This window comes from Anolis sagrei, chromosome Y, assembly GCF_037176765.1.
Source record: "Anolis sagrei isolate rAnoSag1 chromosome Y, rAnoSag1.mat, whole genome shotgun sequence".
Lineage (NCBI taxonomy): Eukaryota > Metazoa > Chordata > Lepidosauria > Squamata > Dactyloidae > Anolis > Anolis sagrei.
The window spans coordinates 73,183,509-73,208,742 of NC_090035.1; the positions used below are offsets into that span (position 1 = coordinate 73,183,509).

A 25,234-nucleotide genomic window follows, 5' to 3' on the forward strand; every position below is an offset into this window, starting at 1 on the left:
GAGCTCGCCCCGCTCCTTGGATTCAAACCGCTAACCTTTCTGTCAGCAGTCTGCAAAGACATTGCCCAGGAGACACCCGGATGTTTTACCATCCTGTGGGAGACTTCTCTGGTGTCCCTGCATGAGCAGGTGGAGCTGACAGATGGGAGCTCACCCTGCTCCTTGGATTCAAACCACTGACCTTTCTGTCAGCAGTCTGCAAAGACATTGCCCAGGGGACGCCCAGATGTTTTACCGTCCTGTGGGAGATTTCTCTCATGTCCCTGCATGAGAAGCTGGAGCTAACAGATGGGAGCTCATCCTGCTGAATCCATTATATAAAAATCATTTTATTTGCAAATGTTTTTTTTTAAAAAGTTTTTAAAACAAAAACACAGTCAGCAAGAGTAAAAAAAGTCAGTTTCAAGGTCACACGAATGCATTTCCAAGTGTAAAGAAAAGTAAAAGTACGTTTCACAGTAATAAAAGAGTCAGTTCCAATATGATGCAAATGAGTTCTGAAGTGTAAAAAAAGTAGAATTGCTGTCATCAAAGAGGTTTTCCTGACAAGCCTCTAATTGAGGTTGAGTCTGGGCAGGTTTTCTCCAATGATCAGTTCCTGCAAATAGCTTTTGTCCCTCCATTTGGTTGCTTAGCTGTTTTGTTGTGTCTTTCTTGCCAATTCCAGCCATTCACCGACCTGAGAGGTGATTTTCTGCAAAGGGAAAGAAGAGAGGGTTGGTCACACATTTTATGATGTGGTTATACCTTTTGGAGCAAGCAGGAAATCAGTTAGTGTGTCTGTGTCCAATGTAAAATAAGAAACACCAGGACCCTAAGATCTTCAGGAGGAGCCCTTCTCTCCATCCCGCCTGCTTCACAGGTGCGGCTCGCGGGAACGAGAGATAGGGCCTTTTCTGTGGTGGCCCCCCGGCTTTGGAATGCCCTCCCTATTGAACTAAGATCAGCCACCTCGCTAATGGCATTTCGGAAAAATCTAAAAACTTGGATGTTCGAGCAAGTTTTTAACTAATTTCTGATGTAAGGTTATTTTGACCATGGACTTGCAACCAAGGATAACGAACTGAATTACGATTTTAACTATGAGATGTTTTCGACTTGTATTGGTGGCCCGATACTAAGTATGTTCATACTATGTATGTTTTATGTCTTGTATTTTGATATCTTATTTTATATTTTTAAGTGACTATTGTATTTTAACAAGTTGTAAACCGCAATGAGTCGCCGCACAGGCTGAGATATTAGCGGTATACAAGTGTATCAAATAAATAAATAAATAAAATAAATAAACACGAAGCTAATTGGTTGGGAGACGCCCTGGGAGCTAGCTGAGCCTGGGAGTTTTGGTTACTGTTATATATTCAGCCTTGAACTGTGTAGTTTGTAGTGTACTCTTGCTTCATGAGCTGCTGGAAGGAGTTTCTCCACATGGACACGGAAACACCATTTTAAATTTCCCTAAAAGGACATTATGTGAGTTAATGCAACTGTTGACATGATTGTACATATGTTGTTCTACATTATGAAGAATAAACTACTTGTTATTTACTGATAATCTGTGTGGCATATTTTCTTTCTCAGGCAAGACAGTGTATGGATTGATCATACATGAACTACGGTGGGGTGATGTCACGCCATTTTCCATGCCGTGATTTTACATTATGCCACAATTACTTAGGTGATCCCTCGTTGGCTGAGTAGGATAGTCTTCCAGGATCAGAATTCTTGTGAGTCTGTAGGTGGCTGTGGAGCCCTATTCTTTATCTGCATCTTCTTCTGCAGTGAGGACATTGGTTTCCAGGTGGAAGGTGGTCTCGGTCGGGGTTGGCTTGATGCGCTTTCCTCTTGGTACCTTTCTCTCTTTCACCCTCCATTCGTGCCTCTTCAAATTCTGCAGCACTGCTGGTCACAGCTGACCTCCAGCTGGAGCGCTCAAGGGCCAGGGCTTCCCAGTTCTCAGTGTCTATGCCAGAGTTTTTAAGGTTGACTTTAAACTTATCTTTAAATCTTTTTTTCTGTCCACCAACATTCCGTTTTCCATTCTTGAGTTTGGAATAGAGCAACTGCTTTGGGAGACGGTGGTCAGGCATCCAGACAACGTGGCCGGTCCAGTGAAGTTGATGGCGGAGGACCATCGCTTTAATGCTGGTGGTCTTTGCTTCTTCCAGCATGCTGATGTTTGTCCGCTTGTCTTCCCAAGAGATTTGCAGGATTTTCCAGAGGCAGCGCTGATGGAATCGTTCCAGGAGTTGCATGTGACATCTGTAGATAGGTCCACGTTTTGCAGGCATATAGCAGGGTTGGGAGGACAATAGCTTTATAAACAAGCACTTTTGTATAGGTAGAGGTGGCTGCCAAGGTAGTGGAAATGATCAACGTTTTCTAATGTTAAACCATTAAGCTGTATCTCTGGCATTGGAGAGGGGATGGCTGGTGACTGCTGGAACAGCACTTTGTTTTTCTCAATGTTTAATGACAGGCCGAGCTTCTCGTATGCTTCTGCGAAGGTGTTTAGTGTGGCTTGTAGATCTTCTTCTGAATGTGCACAAACGACATTGTCATCAGCATACTGGAGTTCTATAACAGATGTTGTTGTAACCTTGGTTTTGGCTTTCAGTCTGCTGGGGGTAAACAGCTTGCCATCTGTCCAATAGATGATTTCCACTCCAGTGGGAAGCTTCCCGTCAACAAGGTGAAGTATCATAGCGATGAAGATGGAGAATAAAGTTGGGGCAATAACTGTTGACATGATTGCACATATGTTGTTCTACATGATGAAGAGTAAACTACTTGTTCTTTACTGATAATCTGTGTGGCATATTTTCTTTCTCTGGGAAGACAGTGTATGGACTGATCATACATGAACGACGCTTGATTTTACATTACGGCACAATACCCGCTCCCCCAAAAGTGCATTTTTCGTTAGTTAAAAAAAGGAATACATATGTGAAATGCATTGTTTTGCAGTTAAATTCTAATAATACTATGTAACAATATTTGAAACATTTTCTGTTCCTGGTTTGAAAGTGTTATTATTTACAGTCTTTATACCTCGCCCTTCTCACCCCGAAGGGGACTCAGAGTGGCTTACAGAACACACATACGGCAAACATTCAATGCCGATTATGCAATTAACAAGGACAGACAAACACAAACAGAGATATAGGCAATTTTTCCCATATTATTTCTGACATCTTGGAGACTGTGCTCAACTCAGGCCACGGTGGGGTGATGTCACGCCAACTTCCATGCCAATGAGCTTTCCTCTGGTTGATGTCCTTTTAAAGGTGATTTTATTACCTCCTCGTTAAACAGCAATGCCTGTTATATCTACTCACATTTCTGCTTTCAACCTGCTAGTTGGACAAGTGAGCTGGGGCTAATGGCAGGTGCTCAGTTCGTCTGGGCTCAAATTGCTGACTTTCCAATTGGCGTGACTTTCTGGAGCACAGCGGTTTAACCTGCTGTACTAAACTCAGCCTAATTCCTGTTTAATTATGTGGTACTTACTTACTTTGAAAGTAGTTGTTCTATTCCAGAAACTTTGTTTTTGTGACTGTCACAAGCTATGTTGAATTGCTTGAGACTCAATGGAATATTCATTGAAATACTGTAGCAAAATGTGCTGCAGGATGTCCCACAAAAACAAAGTTTTTGTCCTTTAATAATCTTTCCCCGTGTTTTTATGTATTTATTTATTGTATCAGGAATGAATTGAGGATAGAGTTATCTACTAGGCCTGGGTAACAACGCAAAAATTTGTTTCTAAAATCGATTCGTTTTTTGGGGTTTTTTGCGTTTCGATATTTAAAATAATTACAAAATTTTCCTTTTTAAAAGTTCGGTATTTACGAAATTTCGTTATTATTAACGAATCAATTTGTTAAAATGGCGGACGCGGTTGTGCAACATGAAAATATTAGTTTTAAATAATAGTTTTAATAATAATAGTGTTTAATAATAGTTTTAGTCTGCCCCCTCTCTAGCCCTCCCTCTCTAGCCCTCCCTCCCTCTCCCTCCCTCCCACCCGCGCGGTCGCCTCCGTCTCGCGCACGCAGCGCGCGCACAGCCAGAGATAGAGGCGGCACACATACACACTTAGAGAGAGGGAGAGAGAAGAATCGGGTGGTTGCTCCGCTGCTGTTGCTGCGCCTCCTCCTGCGTTTCCTTTTCCCGGCGGGGGAGAGGATCGGGGGAGTCAGCGGCCTTGCCGCTGCTGCTGGGCGGGGGTCTTTCTCTTTCCCAGGGCGGCGGATGCCAGGGCCCCGCCGAGCGGGCACGCCAGACCACCCCTGCGCCGGGCCGGGCATGTGTGGGGTGTGCGCATGCCCAGGTGAGCCGGGAAAAGGGGGAAGAAGGGGGCGGGGGGAGCCAGGGGAGCGAGGGGAGGAAGCCAGGCCGGGAAGGGAGCTTGCTCGCTCAGTCTCTCGCCTGCCTTCCCTTCTCCTTGCCCCTGCTCGGGCCCCTTTGCAGCCAGGAGCTGAAATAATAACGAAACAATTACAAAACAATTACAAAATAGCTTTAAAAATTCGTTTTTTTAAAAAAAATTGCTCCAGACTGATTCGTTATCGTTTTGTAATTCAAAAATTAACGAATTTTTTAACGAATTACGAATTAACGAAACGAATTGCCCAGCCCTATTATCTACATAAATAAAAAAGAGGGAGGGAAGGTTAGCCTCAGCAATGCGTGGCAGGTACAGCTAGTCTATGTAAATAAAAATGTAATGTTCGTTTGTGGGATTAACAGAACTCAAAAACCACTGGGGGATTGACACCAAATTTGGACACAAGTCACCTAACAACCCAATGTATGTCCTTCACTCATAAAAACACTGAAAAACACAGCAGAAGGGACTAAAAAGCCCCCAAAAGCTAAATGACGAAAAGCTAAATGACAATACAGAAAAAGAAAGAAAGAGGGAGGGAAGGGGAGAGAAAAAAGAAAAAGAAAGAAAGAAAAGAAAGAGGGAGGGAAAGAAAGAAGAAAAGGGAGAAGGAAGGATAGAGGCAGAGAAGGAAGAAAGGAGAGAAAGGGGGGAAGAAAAAGGGAAGGAAGGAAAGTTAGAGAAGGAAGGAGAGAAGGAAAGAAAAAAGGGAAAGAAGGAAGGAAAGAGGGAGCGAAGGAAGGGGGGAAGATGTAGAGAAAGGAAGGAAAGAGAAGGAAGAAAAGGGAGACAGCAGAAGAGAAAGAAAAAGGAGGAAGGAAGGAAAGAGAAAGAGAAGGAAAGATGGGAAGGAAGGGAGGAAAGAGGGAGTGAAAGAGGGAGTGAAGGAAGGAGGGAAAGAAGGAGAAAAAGAGGGAGTGAAGGTAGGAGGGAAAGAAGGAAAGAGGGAAGGTTGGCCACAGCAATGCGTGACGAGTACAGCTAGTAATGTATAAAAGGTAAAGGTAAAGACTTCTTTGTCATTTAGTTGAGTTGTGTCGGATTCTTGGGGGGGGGGGTACTCCTCTCCATTTCTAAGCCAAAGAGCCGGCATTGTCCGTAAACACCTCTAAGGTCATGTGGCCAGCATGACTGCATGAAAGAAAGAAAACCCATTTTAGGAATCTGTAAATCCTCTAGCATGACTCTGTAGTCAACCTCCAACAGAAATTGCCTATAGAACTTAGAGATTCCTAGAGAACATATGAATCAAACCTACAAACAAATCAAGTTGGTAAAAATTAAGCATGAAAATGTGGAGGCAGGCTGTAATTCTGTCATATGAATGGGTCAACAGAAAGGAAATCAAATCAGAGAAGAAAGATTTGCTATAGGGACAACTGACCAAACACAACACGAGGAGACAGCTCTGATAGTTGCTAAGAGATCGGTATACAAAGAACAAAACATTTATAATTGTAACCTAGCATGACAGAACGTATAACAGAAATGCACTTTTGGAGCAGAAAACCTGGACCTCTGAGAACCTGTCCGTTGCCAATTTAGGGCTAGAGAGAGTAGGATTCCTGAGGAATTTCTCGTCATGTCTTCCAACAACTGTTTTTATTACCGTAATATATTAATAATACCATGCTATATATAGAAAATATAATCATTGGCTCCTTATTACCTTTCTGGCTTCAACCAGAGGCAATGGGTCTGTGGGCAAAGGTGAATCCATATTGGCACAGTGGGCAGTGCCATTGATGACAATGGCCAACTCGGAGAGGGACTGGTCCTTGAGGACACTCAACACATGCCAAGGATCGACGTCACCTAAGAAATGAGGTCAGAAAAAGTCTTAAACAGAGAAAAGGTCAAACAATCAACAAGCCTGATCCAACAGAAAAGGTCAGTCCCTGAAGATCTATTGCAGGGAAGTGTAACATAAAGCTCTCCCACAGGTGAAGAAGATTGCCTTTTTGGAATACAAGTATTCCAAGTACTGGCAATTGCTAGCTGGGATAGTTTCTATAGTAACGAAGAAATCAGGCTGGTTCATGGAGAGAGATAAGATCATGAAGGTAGGCAGGTCCCAAACCGTTTAGGGCTTTATAAGTAAGAACCTGTACCTTGAATTGGAACCAGAAGATGAACGGCAGCCAATGAAGCTCCTTTAACAGTGGGGTTGACCGCTTCCTGTAAGTCGCCCCAGTTATTAATCTGGCTGTGTCCTAGTGTCATCATTGTCTTTGGAGACCCCAGTGGCTCAATGGGTTAAACTATTGTGCTGGCAGAACTGAAGACTGACAGGTAGTAGGTCCAAATCCAGGGAGAACATGGATGAGCTCCCTCTGTCAGCTCCAGCTCCACATACGGGGACATGGGAGAAGCCTCCCACAAGGATGGTAAAACATCAAACATCCGGGTGTCCCCTGGGCCACGACCTTGCAGATGGCCAATTCTCTCACACCAGAAACAACTTGCAGTTTCTCAAGTTGCTCTTGACACATACACACAAAACACCATTGTCTTTCGCTCTGAATCCCAAATTCACCCCAACTTCACAATTGGCCATACCATTCACAAAAAGGACATGGCTGGCTTTGGGATGGTCAGCCCCATAGTATTCGTTGGTGAAAGACACAGCTTCCTGGGCATTGCGGTCGGAGATGTTGAAGACCTGCTTGCAGACGTCCATCTGAAACCTCAAGTTCACCAGGCGGGAAAAGGGGCAGGCAGGGTCCTCACAGGTCTGGACTGGAATGACGAGAAGAATGGGATTGGAATAATTTAGGATCCTAAACAAGTCATTCTGGCCCAGATTAAGTGTCTGAACATATCTCCTGTTACGAACCATCACGAAGCTTAAGATCGTCAGAGGGGGCCCTGCTCTCAATCCCACCACTCTCGCAAATGCGGTTGGTGGGGAAGAGAGATAGGGCCTTCTCGGCGGGGGTCCCCCATCTGTGGAACTCCCTCCCTAAGGACATCAGGTTGGCCACTTAGAATCATAGAATTGGAAGAGACCTCATGGGCCATCCAGTCCAACCCCCTGCCAAGAAGCAGGAATATTGCATTCAAAGCACCCCTGACGGATGGCCATCCAGCCTCTGTTTAAAAGCTTCCAAAGGAGGAGCGTCCACCACACTCCGGGGCAGAGAGTTCCACTGCTGAATGGCTCTCACAGTCAGGAAGTTCTTCCTCATGGTCTGATGGAATCTCCTTTCTTGTCGTTTGAAGCCATTGTTCGGTGTCTTAGTCTCCAGGGAAGCAGAGAACAAGCTTCCAAAGAAGGAGCTTCCACCACACTCCAGGGCAGAGAGTTCCACTGCTGAATGGCTCTCACAGTCAATAAGTTTTTCCTCATGTTCAGGTGGAATCCCCTTTCTTGTAGTTTGAAGTAAACTTGTTTTCTGTTGCCCTGGAGACTAGGACGTGGAACAATGGCTTCAAACTACAAGAAAGGAGATTCCATCTGAACATTAGGAAGAACTTCTTGACTGTGAGAGTGTGGTGGAGGGTCCTTCTTTGGAAGCTTTTAAACAGAAGCTGGATGGCCATCTGTCAGGATGCTTTGAATGCAATTTTCCTGCTTCCTGGCAGGGAGTTGGACTGGATGGCCCATGAGGTTTCTTCCAACTCTATGATTCTATCTTGGTTTAAAAGGATCTAGTTTGGAATATCATCAATATCATCATCATCATCATCATCATCATCATCATCATCATCATCATCAAAGTCTGACTTTTAGGACTTGCAATCGCTAATTGTTCCATTCTATCAAGTCTACATTTAACAAGACCCCTGAGAAGTAAACCAACTCTTAGAGAACCACTATTAGAAACTACATTTTCCCAATATAAAAACACGTAATATTAATGTGCATGAATGCCATGGGGGGGGGGGGGAGGAAGATAAGGCTGAATTCTGTTCTCGCTCACAATATCCAAACTCTGTGCATGTCTGGTAGATCCACTGCCGCTCCATCATGTCCATCGAAAAGAACTTGGGGTTGCTCATTTCCTCTATGAATGCTGCATATGAGTTGTCCAAGCATGCAATTTTAATGCCGCTCACAACCATCTGTAGGATGCAAAAAGAAGCAAAAATCAACTCACCTTTGCTGCCGTATGATTAGTGCATGTGGCTTCTTGCAGAGACTTTGTGAGATTTAGCATTTCCATACCCTGTCTCATTTTGGTGAAGGCAATTTATTTATTTATTTAATGGCACTTATATCCCACCCTTCTCACCCTGAAGGGGACTCAAAGCGGCTTACAAGTTATACTAGGGTTGAATGAAAAGTAATGCCTCCACCTTTGTTACTTGGGTTTGGATGGGAATATTTTAATAAATCAAACACAGAAATAACCCTTACAATGTGCTCTTTAACTTGCTTGAAATTTCTCTTTGAGTGATATGACGATCATCCTGAATCAATCTGTCAACCTTTTGCTTGTGAAACTGAGTGGTTGCTGTCACAGGGCGTCCAACTCTTTCTTTGTCACGCAAGTCAAGTATTCCCTTCTCATCATCCTTAAACTTACTCTCCCAACGATGCACAGTACTCAAATTAACGCAATCACCATAAACAGCTTGCGTTTTCTGATTAATCTCCTTTGGGGTGACACCTTCTGCTGTTAAGAATTCAATGACTGCACGTTGCTTAAGTTGCATTGATCGACTGTCTGCGCAGGGTTCCATACTTTGCACTTTAACAAGACAACTGTTCAATGCTAAGGCTTCTCCCCAAAATGGAACTGTAGAGGAGAGTCTACTGAACAAGCCAGTACCTGCTGCACACCAGTACTGCGATCCGTGGAGAAGTTACATAGGTGGAGGCATTACTTTTCATTCAGCTCTCATACATTACTTGGGGGACCACATCTATGCACAGGTATTTATTGCAACTTGCCAACTAAAGAGTCCTGCCTTTGTTGATATCTTGGAGGCTTCACATCCATGGGGCCACCATAAGTTGAAGCCTTTCTGCAAGTGTCACAAACTATACATTTTTAGGTTCCACCTTTTTTACCTGGACCAACTAATTAGAGCAACTTAATCCATTACCTACGGCACTCCTGAGTCATACACCGCAGGCAGGAAAATAGAAATCTACATCTGAGAGACTACAGATTAGGAACTTGGACGTAAATCTCTTGTGGACACTAGTTCCTTAGAGGTAACAATACAACCGTTCAATGCTAAGGCTTCCCCAAAAAATGGAACTGTAGAGGAGAGTCTACTGAACAAGCCAGAACCTGCCGCAAACCAGTACTGCCATCTGTTGAGGAGTTATGAAGGTGGAGGCATTACTTTTCATTCAACCCTCGTATGTACATACAATATCTTATATTATCAGCATAGCAAAATATTAGTATTATATATTACTATATTGTACTATACCACTATACTGTAATATTATTAGTAATCTTACATATAATATAGTATGGCAAAGAAGGGCTGGATGGGTTGTTGTAGGTTTTTTCGGGCTATATGGCCATGTTCTAGAGGCATTTTCTCCTGACGTTTCCTGACGTTAGCATCAATCAATCGAGGTGATCAGTTGAAACATTCACACCTAGCTCCAACAGACAAGAGTCCTTTGTCCCACCCTGGTCATTCCACAGATATATAAACCCTTTTTCCTAGTTCCAACAGACCTCACTACCTCTGAGGATGCTTGCCATAGATGCAGGCGAAACGTCAGGAGAAAATGCCTCTAGAACATGGCCATATAGCCCGTAAAAACCTACAACAACCCAGTGATTCCGGCCATGAAAGCCTTCGACAATACAAGGGCTGGATGGATTTTGCTTGGACCACCTGCTTGCTTTCTATGGCATATGCAACAGTATACCATAGCAGAGTTTTTCACCTTGTGACAGTCACTCTATTACCTATATGGAATTTCAAATCACCAACACTGACCAGAATAGCTCAGACTCACATTATTGGTTTCCACGAGTCTCTGGTAGGCAGATCCGGTGTTGTGGTTGGTCATGGTCTTGCAAATGCTGCCCACATTGGCCCACTCCACACCTTCGCCGTTGTACTGGACAATGGCCATGAACATGGAGGCCAGGTTGTTGATTAGCATGAGGCTGTCCTTGAGTCCTCCCAGAGGCAAACAGGAGTGGAAGTCTTTGTCCAGCTTGTCCAGCTGCCCAGAACGCACCAACTCCTCCACTGCAGAGAAGGCCTCGGTTACTGCATCAAGGCACTAAAAGGAGAGCAAGACAAACACTTGGAAAGATGGATTTTCCTTCCATTTTTTTGTGCTGGGCCTGGGAGGATACCCAAAACCATTACCCTTCCCAAATCCACAACACCATTGCAACATCTCATAGATTACTATTGGAACAAGTGTGCACCAGCAATATCAGAGTGAAGTTAGGACAGCAGAAGTGACTGATGTGGAAGAACATCCAGCAGTTTGCTTTTGCCTGAACCTACTGGGAAAGATAAAATTTTGTACTCTTTTAATGGAGTGCAAACTACATTTGCACTTGAAACTCGGTCCTCTTTAGCTGAGTTCAAAGAGGAATGTTCAGCGAATAGAGCAAAATGGGCATTTTAAAAACAGCTGAAAAAGGAAGAAACCAGATGATTGACTGGGACTATCCCTGCAAACCATAATGCATACTCACTACCTCTAAGGTGCTTGCCATAGATGCAGGCGAAACGTCAGGAGAAAAATTGCCTCCAGAACATGGCCATATAGCCTGGAAAAACCTACAACAACCCATAATGCATACTCTTATACCAGTGTTTCTGGTATAGAATCATAGAATCATCGCTAATAGTCAACATGGATTTATCAAAAACAAGTCATGCCAGACTAATCTGATCTCTTTCTTCGATAGAGTTACAAGCTGGGTAGATGCGGGGAACGCCGTGGATGTAGCGTACCTGGATTTCAGTAAGGCCTTCGACAAGGTCCCCCATGACCTTCTGGCAAGGAAACTAGTCCAATGTGGGCTAGGCAAAACTACGGTGAGGTGGATCTGTAATTGGTTAAGTGGACGAACACAGAGAGTGCTCACTAATGCTTCCTCTTCATCTTGGAAAGAAGTGACGAGTGGAGTGCCGCAGGGTTCCGTCCTGGGCCCGGTCCTGTTCAACATCTTTATTAATGACTTAGATGAAGGGCTAGAAGGCATGATCATCAAGTTTGCAGACGACACCAAATGGGGAGGGATAGCCAATAGTCCAGAGGACAGGAGCAGAATTCAAAACGATCTTGACAGATTAGAGAGATGGGCCAAAACTAACAAAATGAAGTTCAACAGTGACAAATGCAAGATACTCCACTTTGGCAGAAAAAATGAAATGCAAAGATACAGAATGGGGGACGCCTGGCTCGAGAGCAGTACGTGTGAAAAAGATCTTGGAGTCCTCGTGGACAACAAGTTAAACATGAGCCAACAATGTGATGTGGCGGCAAAAAAAGCCAATGGGATTTTGGCCTGCATCAATAGGAGCATAGTGTCTAGATCTAAGGAAGTAATGCTACCCCTCTATTCTGCTTTGGTTAGACCACATCTGGAATATTGTGTCCAATTCTGGGCACCACAATTCAAGAGAGATATTGACAAGCTGGAATGTGTCCAGAGGAGGGCGACTAAAATGATCAAGGGTCTGGAGAACAAGCCCTATGAGGAGCGGCTTAGGGAACTGGGCATGTTTAGCCTGAAGAAGAGAAGGCTGAGAGGAGATATGATAGCCATGTATAAATATGTGAGAGGAAGCCACAGGGAAGAGGGAGCAAGCTTGTTTTCTGCTTCCTTGGAGACTAGGACGCGGAACAATGGCTTCAAACTACAAGAGAGGAGATTCCATCTGAACATTAGGAAGAACTTCCTGACTGTGAGAGCCGTTCAGCAGTGGAACTCTCTGCCCCGGAGTGTGGTGGAGGCTCCTTCTTTGGAAGCTTTTAAGCAGAGGCTGGATGGCCATCTGTCAGGGGTGATTTGAATGCAATATTCCTGCTTCTTGGCAGGGGGTTGGACTGGATGGCCCATGAGGTCTCTTCCAACTCTTTGATTCTATGATTCTATGATTCTAACATTATTTTCATTGCTATTTCATAACTGTAATTGTGCTACTGTTATGAATCGTAATGTAAATATCTGATATGCAGGATGTATTTTCATTCATTGGACAAAATTTGGCACAAATACCCGATACACCCAAATTTGAATGCTGGTGCAGTTGGAGGGGATTGATTTTTGGGAATTGTAGTTGCTGGGATTTATAGTTATACTACAATCAAAGAGCATTCTGAACTCCACCAATGATGGAACTGAACCGAACCTGGCACACAGAACTCCCATGACCAACAAAAAATACTGGAAGGTTGGGTTGTTGTAGGTTTTTTGGGCTATTTGGCCATGTTCTAGAAGTGTTCTCTCCTGACATTTCGCCTGCATCTCTGGCAAGCATCCTCAGAGGTTGTGAGATCCTCTGAGGATGCTTGCCATAAATACAGGCATGATGTCAGGAGAGAATACTTCTAGAACATGGACATATAGCCTGAAAAACCTATAACAACCCAGTGATTCCAGCCATTAAAACCTTCGACAATACATTAATACTGGAAGGGTTTGGTGGGCATTGACCTTGAGTTTTGGAGTTGTAGTTCATCTACATCCAGAGAGCACTGTGGACTCAAGCAATGATGGATCTGGACCAAACTTGGCACGAATACTCAGTATGCCCAAATGTGAACACTGGTGGAGTTTGGGGAAAATAGACCTTGACATTTGGAAGTTGTAGCTGCTGAGATTTATAGTTCACCTACAATCAAAGATCATTCTAAACTCTATCAACAATAGAATTGGGCCAAACTTCCCACATAGAACCACCATGACCAACAGAGAATATGGTGTTTTTTGATGGTCTTTGGTGACACCCACTCATGACCCCCAGGTTGAGAAACGCTGCTCTTATTCCAACAGCAAAGATTAGGTATGCATAAGTTGCCACGCTAAACCTTCAATAAAACTCAATCGGTACCCAAACTGATGTTCATTTTTTAAAAAGTGAACAACTAACCTCTTTGGAGCCATTGATCACTGGGTTTGAAAGACTTGCTGCAACCACCTGGAAAAATGGGAGATGGTTAGGGAAACAGTGATGAAACTATCAGCTCCTTCTGTTACCCCTAGCTTCTGCCAACCTAGCAATTCGAAAACATGTAATGTGAGTATATCAATAGGTACTGTCTCGGCGGAATGAGAGCATCTCCCCTTGGCCAGAGTTGAGCATCGCCTCCAGACACTGGAGATGGAAAGGGAAACCTACTGCCAGTTGACACCTCCCAAACAAAGGATGCCTCCAGGCAACATAGGCCAGGCCACCTCTATACAGATACCTCACTGATTGACTTTGTAGCCTCATGGCTACTCAATGCTATCCAACCTTAGGAACTCGCAGTGGCACAATGGGTTAAACGCTTGTGCCGGCAGGACTGCTGACTTAAAAGTCGGTGGTTTGAATCTGGGGAGCAGGGTGAGCTCCCGTCTGTCAGCTCCAGCTTCTTATGTAGGGACATAGAAGCCTCCCGCAAGATGGTAACACATCCGGTAGTTTGAATCTGGGGAGTGGGGTGAGCTCCCATCTGTCAGCTCCAGCTTTTTATGTAGGGACATGAGAGAAGCCTCCCGCAAGATGGTAACACATCCGGTGGTTTGAATCTGGGGAGTGGGGTGAGCTCCTGTCTGTCAGCTCCAGCTTCTTATATAGGGACATGAGAGAAGCCTCCCGCAAGATGGTAACACATCCGGTGGTTTGAATCTGGGGAGTGGGGTGAGCTCCCGTCTGTCAGCTCCAGTTTCTTATGTAGGGACATGAGAGAAGGCTCCCGCAAGATGGTAACACATCCAGTGGTTTGAATCTGGGGAGTGGGGTGAGCTCCCATCTGTCAGCTCCAGCTTCTTATGTAGGGACATGAGAGAAGGCTCCCACAAGATGGTAACACATCCGGTGGTTTGAATCTGGGGAGTGGGGTGAGCTCCCGTCTGTCAGCTCCAGCTTTTTATGTAGGGACATGAGAGAAGCCTCCCACAAGATGGTAACACATCCAGGCGTCCCGTGGGCAACGTCCTTGCAGAGGGCCAATTCTCTCACACCAGAAGCTTCACGGCCAACAGAACTTCTGAAGATGCTGTCCACAGATACAGGCAAAATGTCAGGAGAAAATGGTGCTGTAACATGGTCATGCAGCCCAAAAAACTCACAGCAACCCAGTGATTCTGCCATGAAAACCTTCGACAACACCTTTGGGGATTGGTTTTAGTCTATCATATGGACCATCCTTGAAGACCCAATCAATTGATCCCCGAATATGTTTTTACCTTGTGGTAACCTGTGAAATCCAGCTGGGCCCGGACGGGAGCTGAAGATGCGACAGCGCCAAAGACTAAATGCGGAAACTGAAAGAGATAGAACGGGGAAAAAATAAGCCGGCTAACTTCCCTTGCCTTCTGATACTTCACTTTCCAACAACTTGCTCTTTTGACACATCTTTTATTTATTTCTTTATTGTATTTATATTCTTTCCATCTCACCCCGAAGGGGGCTCAGGGCAGACCACAATGCACACATACACTGCAAATAGTCATTTTTAGACATACAAGACAGACAGATAGACAGAGGTATTATTTCACATTTTCCAACTTCTGCGTCTGGTTTATAATTTTTTATTTTTTATTTTTTTTTATTTTTATAATTTAATAAATTTTAATAATTATTAAATTAATAAATAATTAATTTAATAATTATTAAAATAATATTTTAATAATATTTTATTATTTATTATTATGCTTTATGGTTATGCTCGATTCCAGTTACAGGGAAATGCTATTGCTTCCTCCACTATGACGCCAAGCCCTTTGGATTATAGTATTTCCTCCTTGTTCTTTGATCTACGGCATTTATATGGTGTCATGAAATACCTCCCCACTTTAATTTCTCTAATCACAGCTCAGTTGCTTTTGAGTATCTTAGGTCAGTGTATCTCAACCTACACAATGCCACAACCCCTTAATACAGTTCCTCATGTTGTGGTGACCCACAACCATAAGATTATTTTCGTTGCTACTTCTTTACTGTAATTTTGCTACTGTTATGAATCATAATGTAAATATCTGATCTGCAGGATGTATTTTCATTCACTGGACCAAATTTGGCACAAATACCCGATACACCCAAATTTGAATCCTGGTGGGGTTGGGGAGGATTGATTTTGTCATTTGGGAGTTGTAGTTGCTGGGATTTATAGTTCACCCACAATCAAAGAGCATTCTGAACTCCACCAACGATGGAATTGAACCAATCTTGGCACAAAGAACTCCCATGACCAACAGAAAATACTGGAAGTATTTGGTGGGCATTGACCTTGAGTTTTGGAGTTATAGTTCACCTATGTCCAGAGAGAACTGTGGACTCAAACAATGATGGATCTGGACCAAACTTGAAATGAAAACTCAATATGCCCAAATGTGAACACTGGGGGAGTTTGGGGAAAGTAGACCTTGAGATTTAGGAGTTGTAGTTGCTGGGATTTATAGTTCACCTACAATCAAAGAGGATTGTAAACCCCACCGACGATAGAATTGGGCCAAACTTCCCACAGAGAACCCCTATGACCAACAGACATCCCTGTCATGACCTTCCCCGCCCCTCCCCCCCAAGCCAGGTTAAGAAATGCTGGTTTAGGTGGACAGTAAGCTACGCTCAACAGTTGGGTGCTCAATCTGACTCGGGCTTCGAACTTGCGACCTTCCGGTCAGCAGTGATCTTTTGCCGTTGGCAATTAAACAGTTACACTACAGACCAGCTACATCTAACATACAGCTATGTGTCACACTTTCAAGCTTTGCAACATTAAGTCTGGAGCTAGTTGCAGGTAGAGATATACTGTACAAGAAAACGTAGTGTATCATAAACATAATACAAGATAACATAAGACCATGGTCCAAAAGAAAGGTGAGTCATTAAGCCCCTCAGTCCTTACCTTGAGTCGGAACCAAGCTGCCAAGGAGCCAGGATAGGACCCTCCAAAACAAATCCAGGTGTTGTTTGGTGTCAGCTTGTATTTTTCAGTGATGAACCAGTGGAAGGAAACAAGGTCGGACAAACTGCACAAGAACAAGAAAGCAAGGGTTTACAAATCACGTTTGGATTTTTCTGAAATTAGGATGCAGTCAAACCACAAAATATGTCGTCGGTGAAAAGGCCGAGCAGTTGGAAATTAAGATACATTTATGCATAATTGGATAGCTCTAACTATGAAAGGAACCCTTGGTGAGATTTTTAAAGTATCCAGGGCTTATTGTGAAAATTGCAAACAACAATGAGATAGAAGAAATGTTGGAGAAAGAGACGCATTTCAACCAGCAGGATAATAATTTTCTATGGAGGCAGGCCTTTGATTTTTAAATCACATCGCAGTCGGTTTCTGAAAGTGCTGTGCTCTGATCTTGGGTTTTCCCACTTACGTTTTAAACAGTTTTTCACGATGTGCTTTTTTAACTTTTGTAAAACAAGAAGGAAATGCTAAAGACTGCACAAACTTCCATACAGTGGCCCTTATTTCTCATGCCAGGAAGGTAATGCTCAAGATCCTGCAGGGAAGACTCCAATAATAATAATAATAATAATAATAATAATAATAATAATAATAATAATAATCTTTATTTATACCCCAACAGCATCTACCCAATGGGGACTCAGGGAGAGAGAGTTGCCAGATGTCCAAGCTGGGTTTAGAAAAGGCAGAGGAATGAGAGACCACATTGCCAATATCCAGATGCTGTATAATGGAGAAAGGCAGGGAGTTTCAGAAAAACATCTACTTCTGCTTCATTGACTACTCTAAAGCCTTTGACTGTGTGGATCATAATAAACTGTGGCAAGTTTTTGGTGGGATGGGCATCCCAAGCCCCCTTCCCTCTCTCCTGAGGAATCTGTACAAGGACCAAGTCGCAACAGTCAGAACTGACCACGGAACAGCAGACTGGTTCAAGATTGGGAAAGGCGTACAGTAGGGTTGTATACTCTCCCCCAACCTATTCAACTTGTATGCAGAACACATCATGCGATGTGCATGGCTTGATGAAAGCAAGGCTGGGGTGAAAATTGCTGGAAGAAACATTAACAACCTTAGATATGCAGATGACACCACTTTGATGGCCGAAAGTGAGGAGGAGCTGAGGAGCCTTCTAATCAAGGTGAAAGAAGAAAGCGCAAAAGCTGGGTTGCAGTTAAACATAAAAAAAAACCAAGAATGATTGACAACTGGGAAATAGAGGGAGAAAACATGGAGGCCGTGACAGACTTTGTATTTCTAGGTGCAAATATGACTGCAGATGCAGACTGCAGCCAGGAAATCAGGAGACGCTCACTTCTTGGGAGGAGAGCAATGTCCAATCTTGATAAAATAGTGAAGAGTAGAGACATCACACTGGCAACCAAGATCCGCATAGTTAAAGCAATGGTATTCCCCATAGTCACCTACGGATGTGAGAGCTGGACCTTAGGGAAGGCTGAGCGAAGGAAGATAGATGTTTTTGAACTGTGGTGCTGGAGGAAAACCCTGAGAGTGCCTTGGACAGTGAGAAGATCCAACCAGTCCATACTTCAGGAAATAAACCCCGACTCCTCATTGGAGGGAAGGATAGTAGAGGCCAAGATGAAGTCCTTTGGCAACATCATGAGAAGAAAAGAAAGCTTAGAGAAGACAATTATGCTGGGGGAAATGGAAGGAAAAAGGAAGAGGGGCTGAACAAGGGCCAGATGGATGAATGAGATCCTTGAAGTGACTGGCTTGACCTTGAAGGAGCTGGGGGTGGTGATGGCTGACAGGGAGCTCTGGCATGGACTGGTCCATGAAGTCATGAAGAGTAGGAAACGACTGAACGAATGAACAACAACAACAACAACAACAACAAAACCCAATATCTTAACTAATTTTTTCCCCTTAAATCAGCGTTTCTCAACCTGGGGGTCGGGACCCATGGGGGCGGTGAAGAGTCACCAAAGACTATCAGAAAACATAGTATTTTCCAGTGTACCTGTCCGAACATATCTCCTTCTACGTCCCACCTTGGAATTTAAGATCGTCTGCGGCGTCCCTGCTTTCGGCCCTGCCTCTGTCTCAAACACACTTGGCGGGGACGAGGGACAGGGCCCTCTTGGTGGTGTCCCCCCCATGGAACTCACTCCCCAGGGAAATTAGGTCATCTACATCCCTCCTCACTTTTAGGAAAAGTTAAAAACCTGGATGTGGGACCAGGCCTTCAGGTAATTAAGCGGACAATGACAATAACAATATTGACAATGGCTTGGAAATGGATTATGGATAAGTTTGATGGAGCATTCAACTAGTTTTCGACTAATAATGACCACTAAAGTGGTTATTCTTAGTAGTTTATACATTGTATTGTTTATATTTTAACTATTTATAATTGATTGCTTGTTTTATTATGCATTTTATAGTGTATTTATTATGGCATCAAATTGCTGATAAGGGCGGGATACAAGGGTTCGAAATAAAAATATATTTAAAAATTCTGTTGGTCATGGGGGTTCTGTGGGGAAAGTTTGCCCCAATTTTATCATTGGTAGGGTTCAGAATGCTCTTTGATTGTAGTGAACTATAAATCCCAGCAACTACAACTTCCAAATGATGAGGTTTATTTACCCCAAACTCCACCAGTGTTCACATTTGGGCATATTGAGTTCAGAGAAGTGCAGGAATGTGTGCAATTTGACTATGGATTGGCCTTTAGACTATGATTCTGGATGACGTGATTCATTGAAATGTATTTTTTATTATGCTCATTATGTTTTAATGCTTAACATGTTTTAAGTGATGTGGTATGTTTTAAGGCACCATGGAAGGGTTCAGAATGCTCTTTGATTCTGTTGTTGGTGGGGTTCAGAAAGCTCTTTGATTATAGGTAAACTACAACTCCCAATTTTTAAGGTCTGTTCCCCCCAAACTCCATCTGTGTTCATATTTAGACATATGGAATATTCGTGCCAAGTTGGGTCTAGATCCATCATTGTTTGAGTCCACACTGCTCTCTGGATGTAAGCGAACTACAACTCCCAAACTCAAGGTCAGTGCCCACCAAAGCCTGTTGGTTGTGGGAGTTTTGTGTTCCAAGTTTGGTTCAATTCCATCGCTGGTGGAGTGCAGAATGCTCTTTAATTGTAGGTGAACTATAAATCCCAGCAACTACAACTCCCAAATGACAAAATCAATCTTCCCCAACCCAACCAGTATTCAAATTTGGGTGTATCGGGTATTTGTACCAAATTTCATCCACTGAATGAAAATACATCCTGCATGTCAGATATTTACATGATGATTCATAACATCATCATGTAATGTGGTGGAGGCTCCTTCTTTGGAAGCTTTTAAGCAGAGGCTGGATGGCCATCTGTCAGGGGTGCTTTGAATGCAATATTCCTGCTTCTTGGCAGGGGGGTTGGACTGGATGGCCCATGAGGTCTCTTCCAACTCTTTGATTCTATGATTCTAGGAGCGAAATGACAGTTATGAAGTAGCAACAAAAATAATGTAATGGTTGGGGGTCACCACAAGATGAGGAACTGTATTAAGGGGTCATGGCATTAGGAAGGTTGAAAAACACTGCCTTAAATAATTGCAAGGTGCTTTGGAATCATTCAGGGAGATGTATAGTAGTAGCAACCCCGGAGATTCTGGCAAAGGGCCTCCTTGTGCATCAAACAAAGAGAACCCCATGACCATAATCCCCTTCTCCCCACAATACAAGACGTTTTGGGGAGCTACCAACTCACGCTTGCTGGCTGCTCAGGTATTGCAGGTTGCGGTCCTCCAGCATCTCAGGTTTGAGGCTTCCACCATAGAAACGATGCTCTAAAGCCAATAGAAGAGCACCGTATTTCTCTGCCAGGTTCACATGATGCCCTGAAATCAGAAAGAAAAACTATTTAATGAGAATTACCTATGGACTTTCTGGGAAAAGGAGTCATATTCTCCAACTTTATTTGGTGGGTACGGTCTCCATTAAAACTCTGCTGTCCCACTATTTAATCTGCCTTTTAAAATGTCCTGAGGCTGTTAGGAATAAAGTAATAGAGTAAAATAATGTAATAATAATAGAGTAAAATAATAAATGTAATAAAAATAATAGAGCAAAATAATGTAAATGTAATAATAATAATAATAATAATAATAATAGAGTAAAGTAATAAATGTAATAAAAAATAATAATAGTAACAGAGGAAAATAATAGATAACTTTGACTCGAGTATAAGCTGAGGGAGGCATTTTAGCCTAATAAAAGGGCTTATGCTCAAGTATATACGCTTTTCTTTTTCCAGTGGTGGTACTTACTTACCCCTTAGCAACACATATTCGGACAAGCGGCCCTCGCCTCCGATGAAGAGGAAGACAGGGCCATCGGGTCTCCAGAATCCAGTATTAACCCAGTATTGCTGTGGATTGCAAGGAGAACAAATGAGGCTAAAGCCAAGCCCTTGCTGCATATTGGGGCAGGGAGAATTTGGGTGATGATTGTAGATTGATCGTTTGGGGAAGAATTAGACTTCAGTCTTGGTCACATTTGGTGCTTTTCACCTTTTTACATTCCCTTCCATTAGGTATCAAAACAAATGTAGTAGTTTTGTATTCCCGCTCCTGGAATTTCATATTTGGTATGTCAGTGGGTTAAAGCGCTGGAAAGGAAAGAGAGAAGGAAGGAAAGACAAAAGGGAAAGAAGGAGGAAGAGAGAGAGGGACGGTGGGAGGAAAGAGAGAAGGAAGGAAGAGAAGGAAGGAAGGGTGGAATGGAGGGAGGGAGGAAAGAAGAAAGAAGAAAAGACAAAAGGGAAGGAAGGAAGGAGAAAGAGAGGATGGAGGGAGGAAAACGGAAGGAAGGAAGGAAGGAGAAAGAGAAAGGATGAAGGGAGGAAAAGGGAAGAAAGGAAGGAATGAAGAGAAGGATGGATAGAAGAAAGGAAGGGTGGAAGGGAATGGGGGAGGGAGGAAAGAGGGATGTAGGGAAATACAAAAGGGAAAGGAGGAGAAAGAGAGGGAAGGAGGGAGGAAAGAGGGAAGGAAGGATGGATGGAAGGAGAGAGAGAGAAGGAGTGAGGGAGGAAAGATGGAAGAAAAGGATGGAAGTAAGAGAATGGAGTGAGAGGGGGAGGGAGGAAAGAGAGAAGGAAGGAAAGACAAAAGGGAAGGAAGGAAGGAAGGAGAGAGAAGGAGTGAGGGAGGAAAGATGGAAGAAAAGGATGGAAGTAAGAGAATGGAGTGAGAGGGGGAGGGAGGAAAGAGAGAAGGAAAGACAAAAGGGAAGGAAGTAAGAAAAATAGGGAGAAAGGGAAAGAGGAAGGAAAGAGGGAAGGAAGGAAGAGAAGGATAGAAAGAAGGAAGGAAGGAAGGAAGGAAGGAAGGAAGGAAGGAAAGGAAGAAGGGTGGAAGAGAATGGAGGGAGGGAGGAAAGAGAGAGGAAGGAATGACAAAAGGGAAGGAAGGAGAAAGGGAGAGGGGGAAGGAGGAAAGATGGAAGGAAGGAAGGAAGAGAAGGATGGAAGGAAGAGAATGGAGTGAGAGGGGAAAGGAGGAAAGAGAGAAGGAAAGAAAGACAAAAGGGAAGGAAGGAAGAAAAAAGAGGGAGAAAGGGAAAGAGGAAGGAACGAGGGAAGGAAGGAAGGAGAGAGGGAAGGAAGGAAGAGAATGGAGGGAGGAAAGAGAGAGGAAGGAATGACAAAAGGGAAGGAAGGAGAAAGAGAGGGAAGGAAGGAAGAGAAGGATGGCTGGAAGAAAGGGCGGGTGGAGGAGAATGGAGGGAGGGAGGAAAGAGAGAAGGAAGGAAAGACAAAGGGAAGGAAGGAAGAAAAAAGAGGGAAGGAGGGAGGAAAGAAGAAAGGAAGGATGAAAGGGTGAAAGGGAAGGAAGGAGAAAGAGGGAGATAAGAAATAGAAGGAAGGAAGAGAAGGAAGGATGGAATGAATAAAGGAAGGAAGGATAGGATGGTGAGAGAGGGCCTGAGAAAAGAGCCCAAGGGTCTGCATCCGGCCCCAGGCCTGTGTTTGCCCATACCTGTTGTAGTCCCAAAGTACACATGGGCATTTCTCTGGCTTCCTCTTCTCATTCCTATCGCTGTTGTATTTTCTTACCTGGTTGAACGTGGCCCGGTTTTTCTTGTTGAAGTGGTCCAGAGGTTGACGAATGAAGTTCTCCATGAAGTGGTCCCATTTGGTAAGACTCACTCCCTGGTCCAAGCGGACAAAATTGTCCTCTTTCAACAGGCGTTCCTCGCGCTGCTCTAGGATCTGCTGGCGGAGCAGGTGGAAATGTCGCCCTGGGGTTGGGAGGAAGAGAAAAACAAAGGTGGGTGAAAATGGACATTTCTATCCAAACTACACACAACCACATATATTCATTTCCTAGCCCCCAACTATTTGGCAAATACAGTCCGACTTAGTCCTATGTCATTCCACTTTTTCAGCTGCTTTTCAAATCTCTCAGTTTATTTATTTATACAACAACAAGACAGACAACTGTATATAGATAGAGGTGTATAGCCTTTTGTTTGGCGTCTTGGAAGCTGTTCTCAGTTCCAGGCATTGGGGGGGGGGGAGTTGGGGTGCTGTCATTCCCTGCCGAAGAGCTTTATTCGCAAACTTTCCTTGATTGAATCGCTGGCAGATCTGAATCATGCAATTGGCCACCTTGATTAGCATTGAATGGCTTTGCAGCTTCAAAGCTTGGTTGCTTCCTGCCAGGGGGAATCCTTTGTTGGGAGGACCTAACATTCACACTCTCCTGAAACAGACAAGAGTTCTTTCTCCCACCCTGGACATTCCACAGATATATAAACCCCACTTGCCTAGTTTCCAAAAGACCTCACAACCTCTGAGGATGCCTGCCATAGATGTGGGTGAAATGTCAGGAGAGAATGCTTCTGAAACATGGTCATACAGCCCAGAAAACTCACAGCAACCCAATTCAACATAGCTTGTGACAGCCACAAAAACAATGTTTCTGGAGTAGAACAACTACTTTCGAAGTAAGTATTGTACAATTCGACAGGAATAACACTATCAATACAGGAACAAAAACTTTTTCAAATTTTGTTACATAGTGTAATCTATGTAATAAAATGACAAAAATTAAGGTTTGATTTTTATAAACAAAAAGAAGTGTGGTTGAATCTGAGGATGCAGAATGTGTGGGAAGCAGGGGAAAAGAAAGAAAGAAAGAAAGAAAGAAAGAAAGAAAGAATTGGCATGAGGGAGACCCATAGGAATTCAGGAAACATATGATTAGATCAGCGTTTCTCAACTTGCAATCTCCCCTGGGGAGATTGCAAGGGTGTGTCAGAGGGGTCACCAAAGTCCATCAGAAAACACAGTATTTTCTGTTCATCGTGGGAGTTCTGTGTGGGAAGTTTGACCCAATTCTATAGTTGGTGGAGTTCAGAATACTCTTTGATGGTAGATGAACTATAAATCCCAGAAGCGACTACTCCCAAATGTCAAGGTCTACTTCCCCCCAAACTCCACCAGTGTTCACATCTGGGCATATTGAATGTTCGTGCCAAGTGTGGACAGGATCCACCATTGTTTGACTCCACAGTGCTCTCTGGATGTAGGTGAACTACAACTCCCAAACTCAAGGTCAATGCCCACCAAACCCTTCCAGTATTTTCTGTTGGTCATGGGAGTTCTGTGTGCCAAGTTTGGTTCAAGTATATTGTTGGTGGAGTTCAGAATGCTCCTTGATTGTAAGGGAACTATAAATCCTAGCAACTACAACTCCCAAATGGCAACTTCCCCCCAAACTCCACCAGTGTTCACATTTGGGCATATTGAGTGTTCGTGCCAAGTTTGGTCCTGATCCATCATTGTTTGAGTCCACAGTGCTTTCTGGATGTAGGTGAACTACAACTCCCAAACTCAAGGTCATTGCCCATCAAACCCTTCCAGTATTTTTTGTTGGTCATGGGAGTTCTGTTTGCCAAATTTGTTCAATTCCATCATTGGTGGAGTTCAGAATGCTCTTTGATTGTAGGTTAACTATAAATCCCAGGAAATTACAACTCCCAAATGACAAAACCAATCCCCCTTTTGCCATCTGGAACTAAGCCTTTGTGTCTAAGCCCAACTGAGACTTACCTGCTTGAGCCAGAGAGAGCATTGCTGCCACTGGAAGAAAGACTCCCACAAAGAGCCTGCCAGAAGAGACCATGCTGCATCTCTTCCTAGGATCCTCAGAGTCAAAATGATATGATGGGAAGTTCCAGGAGAAAGGGAACTGCAATCACTGCCAACCCCAAGGTCCAGCTTTAAATACCCTTTCTCTCTCTTCCTCACATGACCAACATCCTTCCCGCCCACCCATCTCATGACTCCCTTTACCAAATAAGCAAAGGAGTTGCACAACAGAGTCTAAAGTTTCTCATGTTCCCTTATATTTTTTCCATGCTGTCATGCAAAGTTGCCCATTCTAACAAAATGCTGAATTTTTATTTTTTCCCCCCTTCTCTTTTCAAGATAGCAGCTTGCTCAGGAAGCATCTCCTTCTCTTATCCTATTCAATTTCTATATGTTGGGTGGTTCTCTTAAAGTCACAGGAGCCAAACGGGAAGAAAAGTTGGCAATCCCTAGGAAAGGTAACAAATCACAATCAAGAATCTGGAGGGAACGTTGATTCCAATCCATTAGTCCCCAGTGGCACAGTGGGTTAAAGCTCTGTGCCGGCAGGACTGAAGACCAACAGGTCACAGGTTCGAATCTGGGGAGAGGCGGATGAGCTCCCTCTATCAGCTCCAGCTCCTCATGCAGGGACATGAG

General features: G+C 43.7%; 1 protein-coding gene across 1 annotated transcript; it reads right to left on the minus strand.

Moving 5' to 3' along the window:
• Positions 1-309: 309 nt before the first annotated feature.
• LOC132780210 (thymus-specific serine protease) lies at positions 310-24,744 on the minus strand. The gene is made up of 12 exons (XM_060783791.2): positions 24,557-24,744; positions 22,556-22,740; positions 20,770-20,866; positions 20,207-20,336; positions 16,392-16,515; positions 14,731-14,808; positions 13,430-13,477; positions 10,323-10,595; positions 8,314-8,455; positions 6,950-7,129; positions 6,060-6,205; positions 310-694 (listed from the first exon to the last, which is right to left on the minus strand). The coding sequence occupies exons 1-12, from the start codon at positions 24,627-24,629 to the stop codon at positions 632-634; spliced, it is 1,539 nt and encodes a 512-aa protein (XP_060639774.2). The 5' UTR covers positions 24,630-24,744; the 3' UTR covers positions 310-631.
• Positions 24,745-25,234: the final 490 nt, after the last annotated feature.

Excerpts from the sequence above, each read along its gene's own strand:
- LOC132780210 (XM_060783791.2), bottom strand. The coding sequence starts at position 24,629 with ATGGTCTCTTCTGGCAGGCTCTTTGTGGGAGTCTTTCTTCCAGTGGCA. Across the intron at positions 13,478-14,730 it reads ATTTCACAGGTTACCACAAG|GTGGTTGCAGCAAGTCTTTC; the intron begins GTAAAAACATAT and ends CCATTTTTCCAG. Across the intron at positions 7,130-8,313 it reads ATGCACAGAGTTTGGATATT|TCCAGACCTGTGAGGACCCT; the intron begins GTGAGCGAGAAC and ends TCGTCATTCCAG.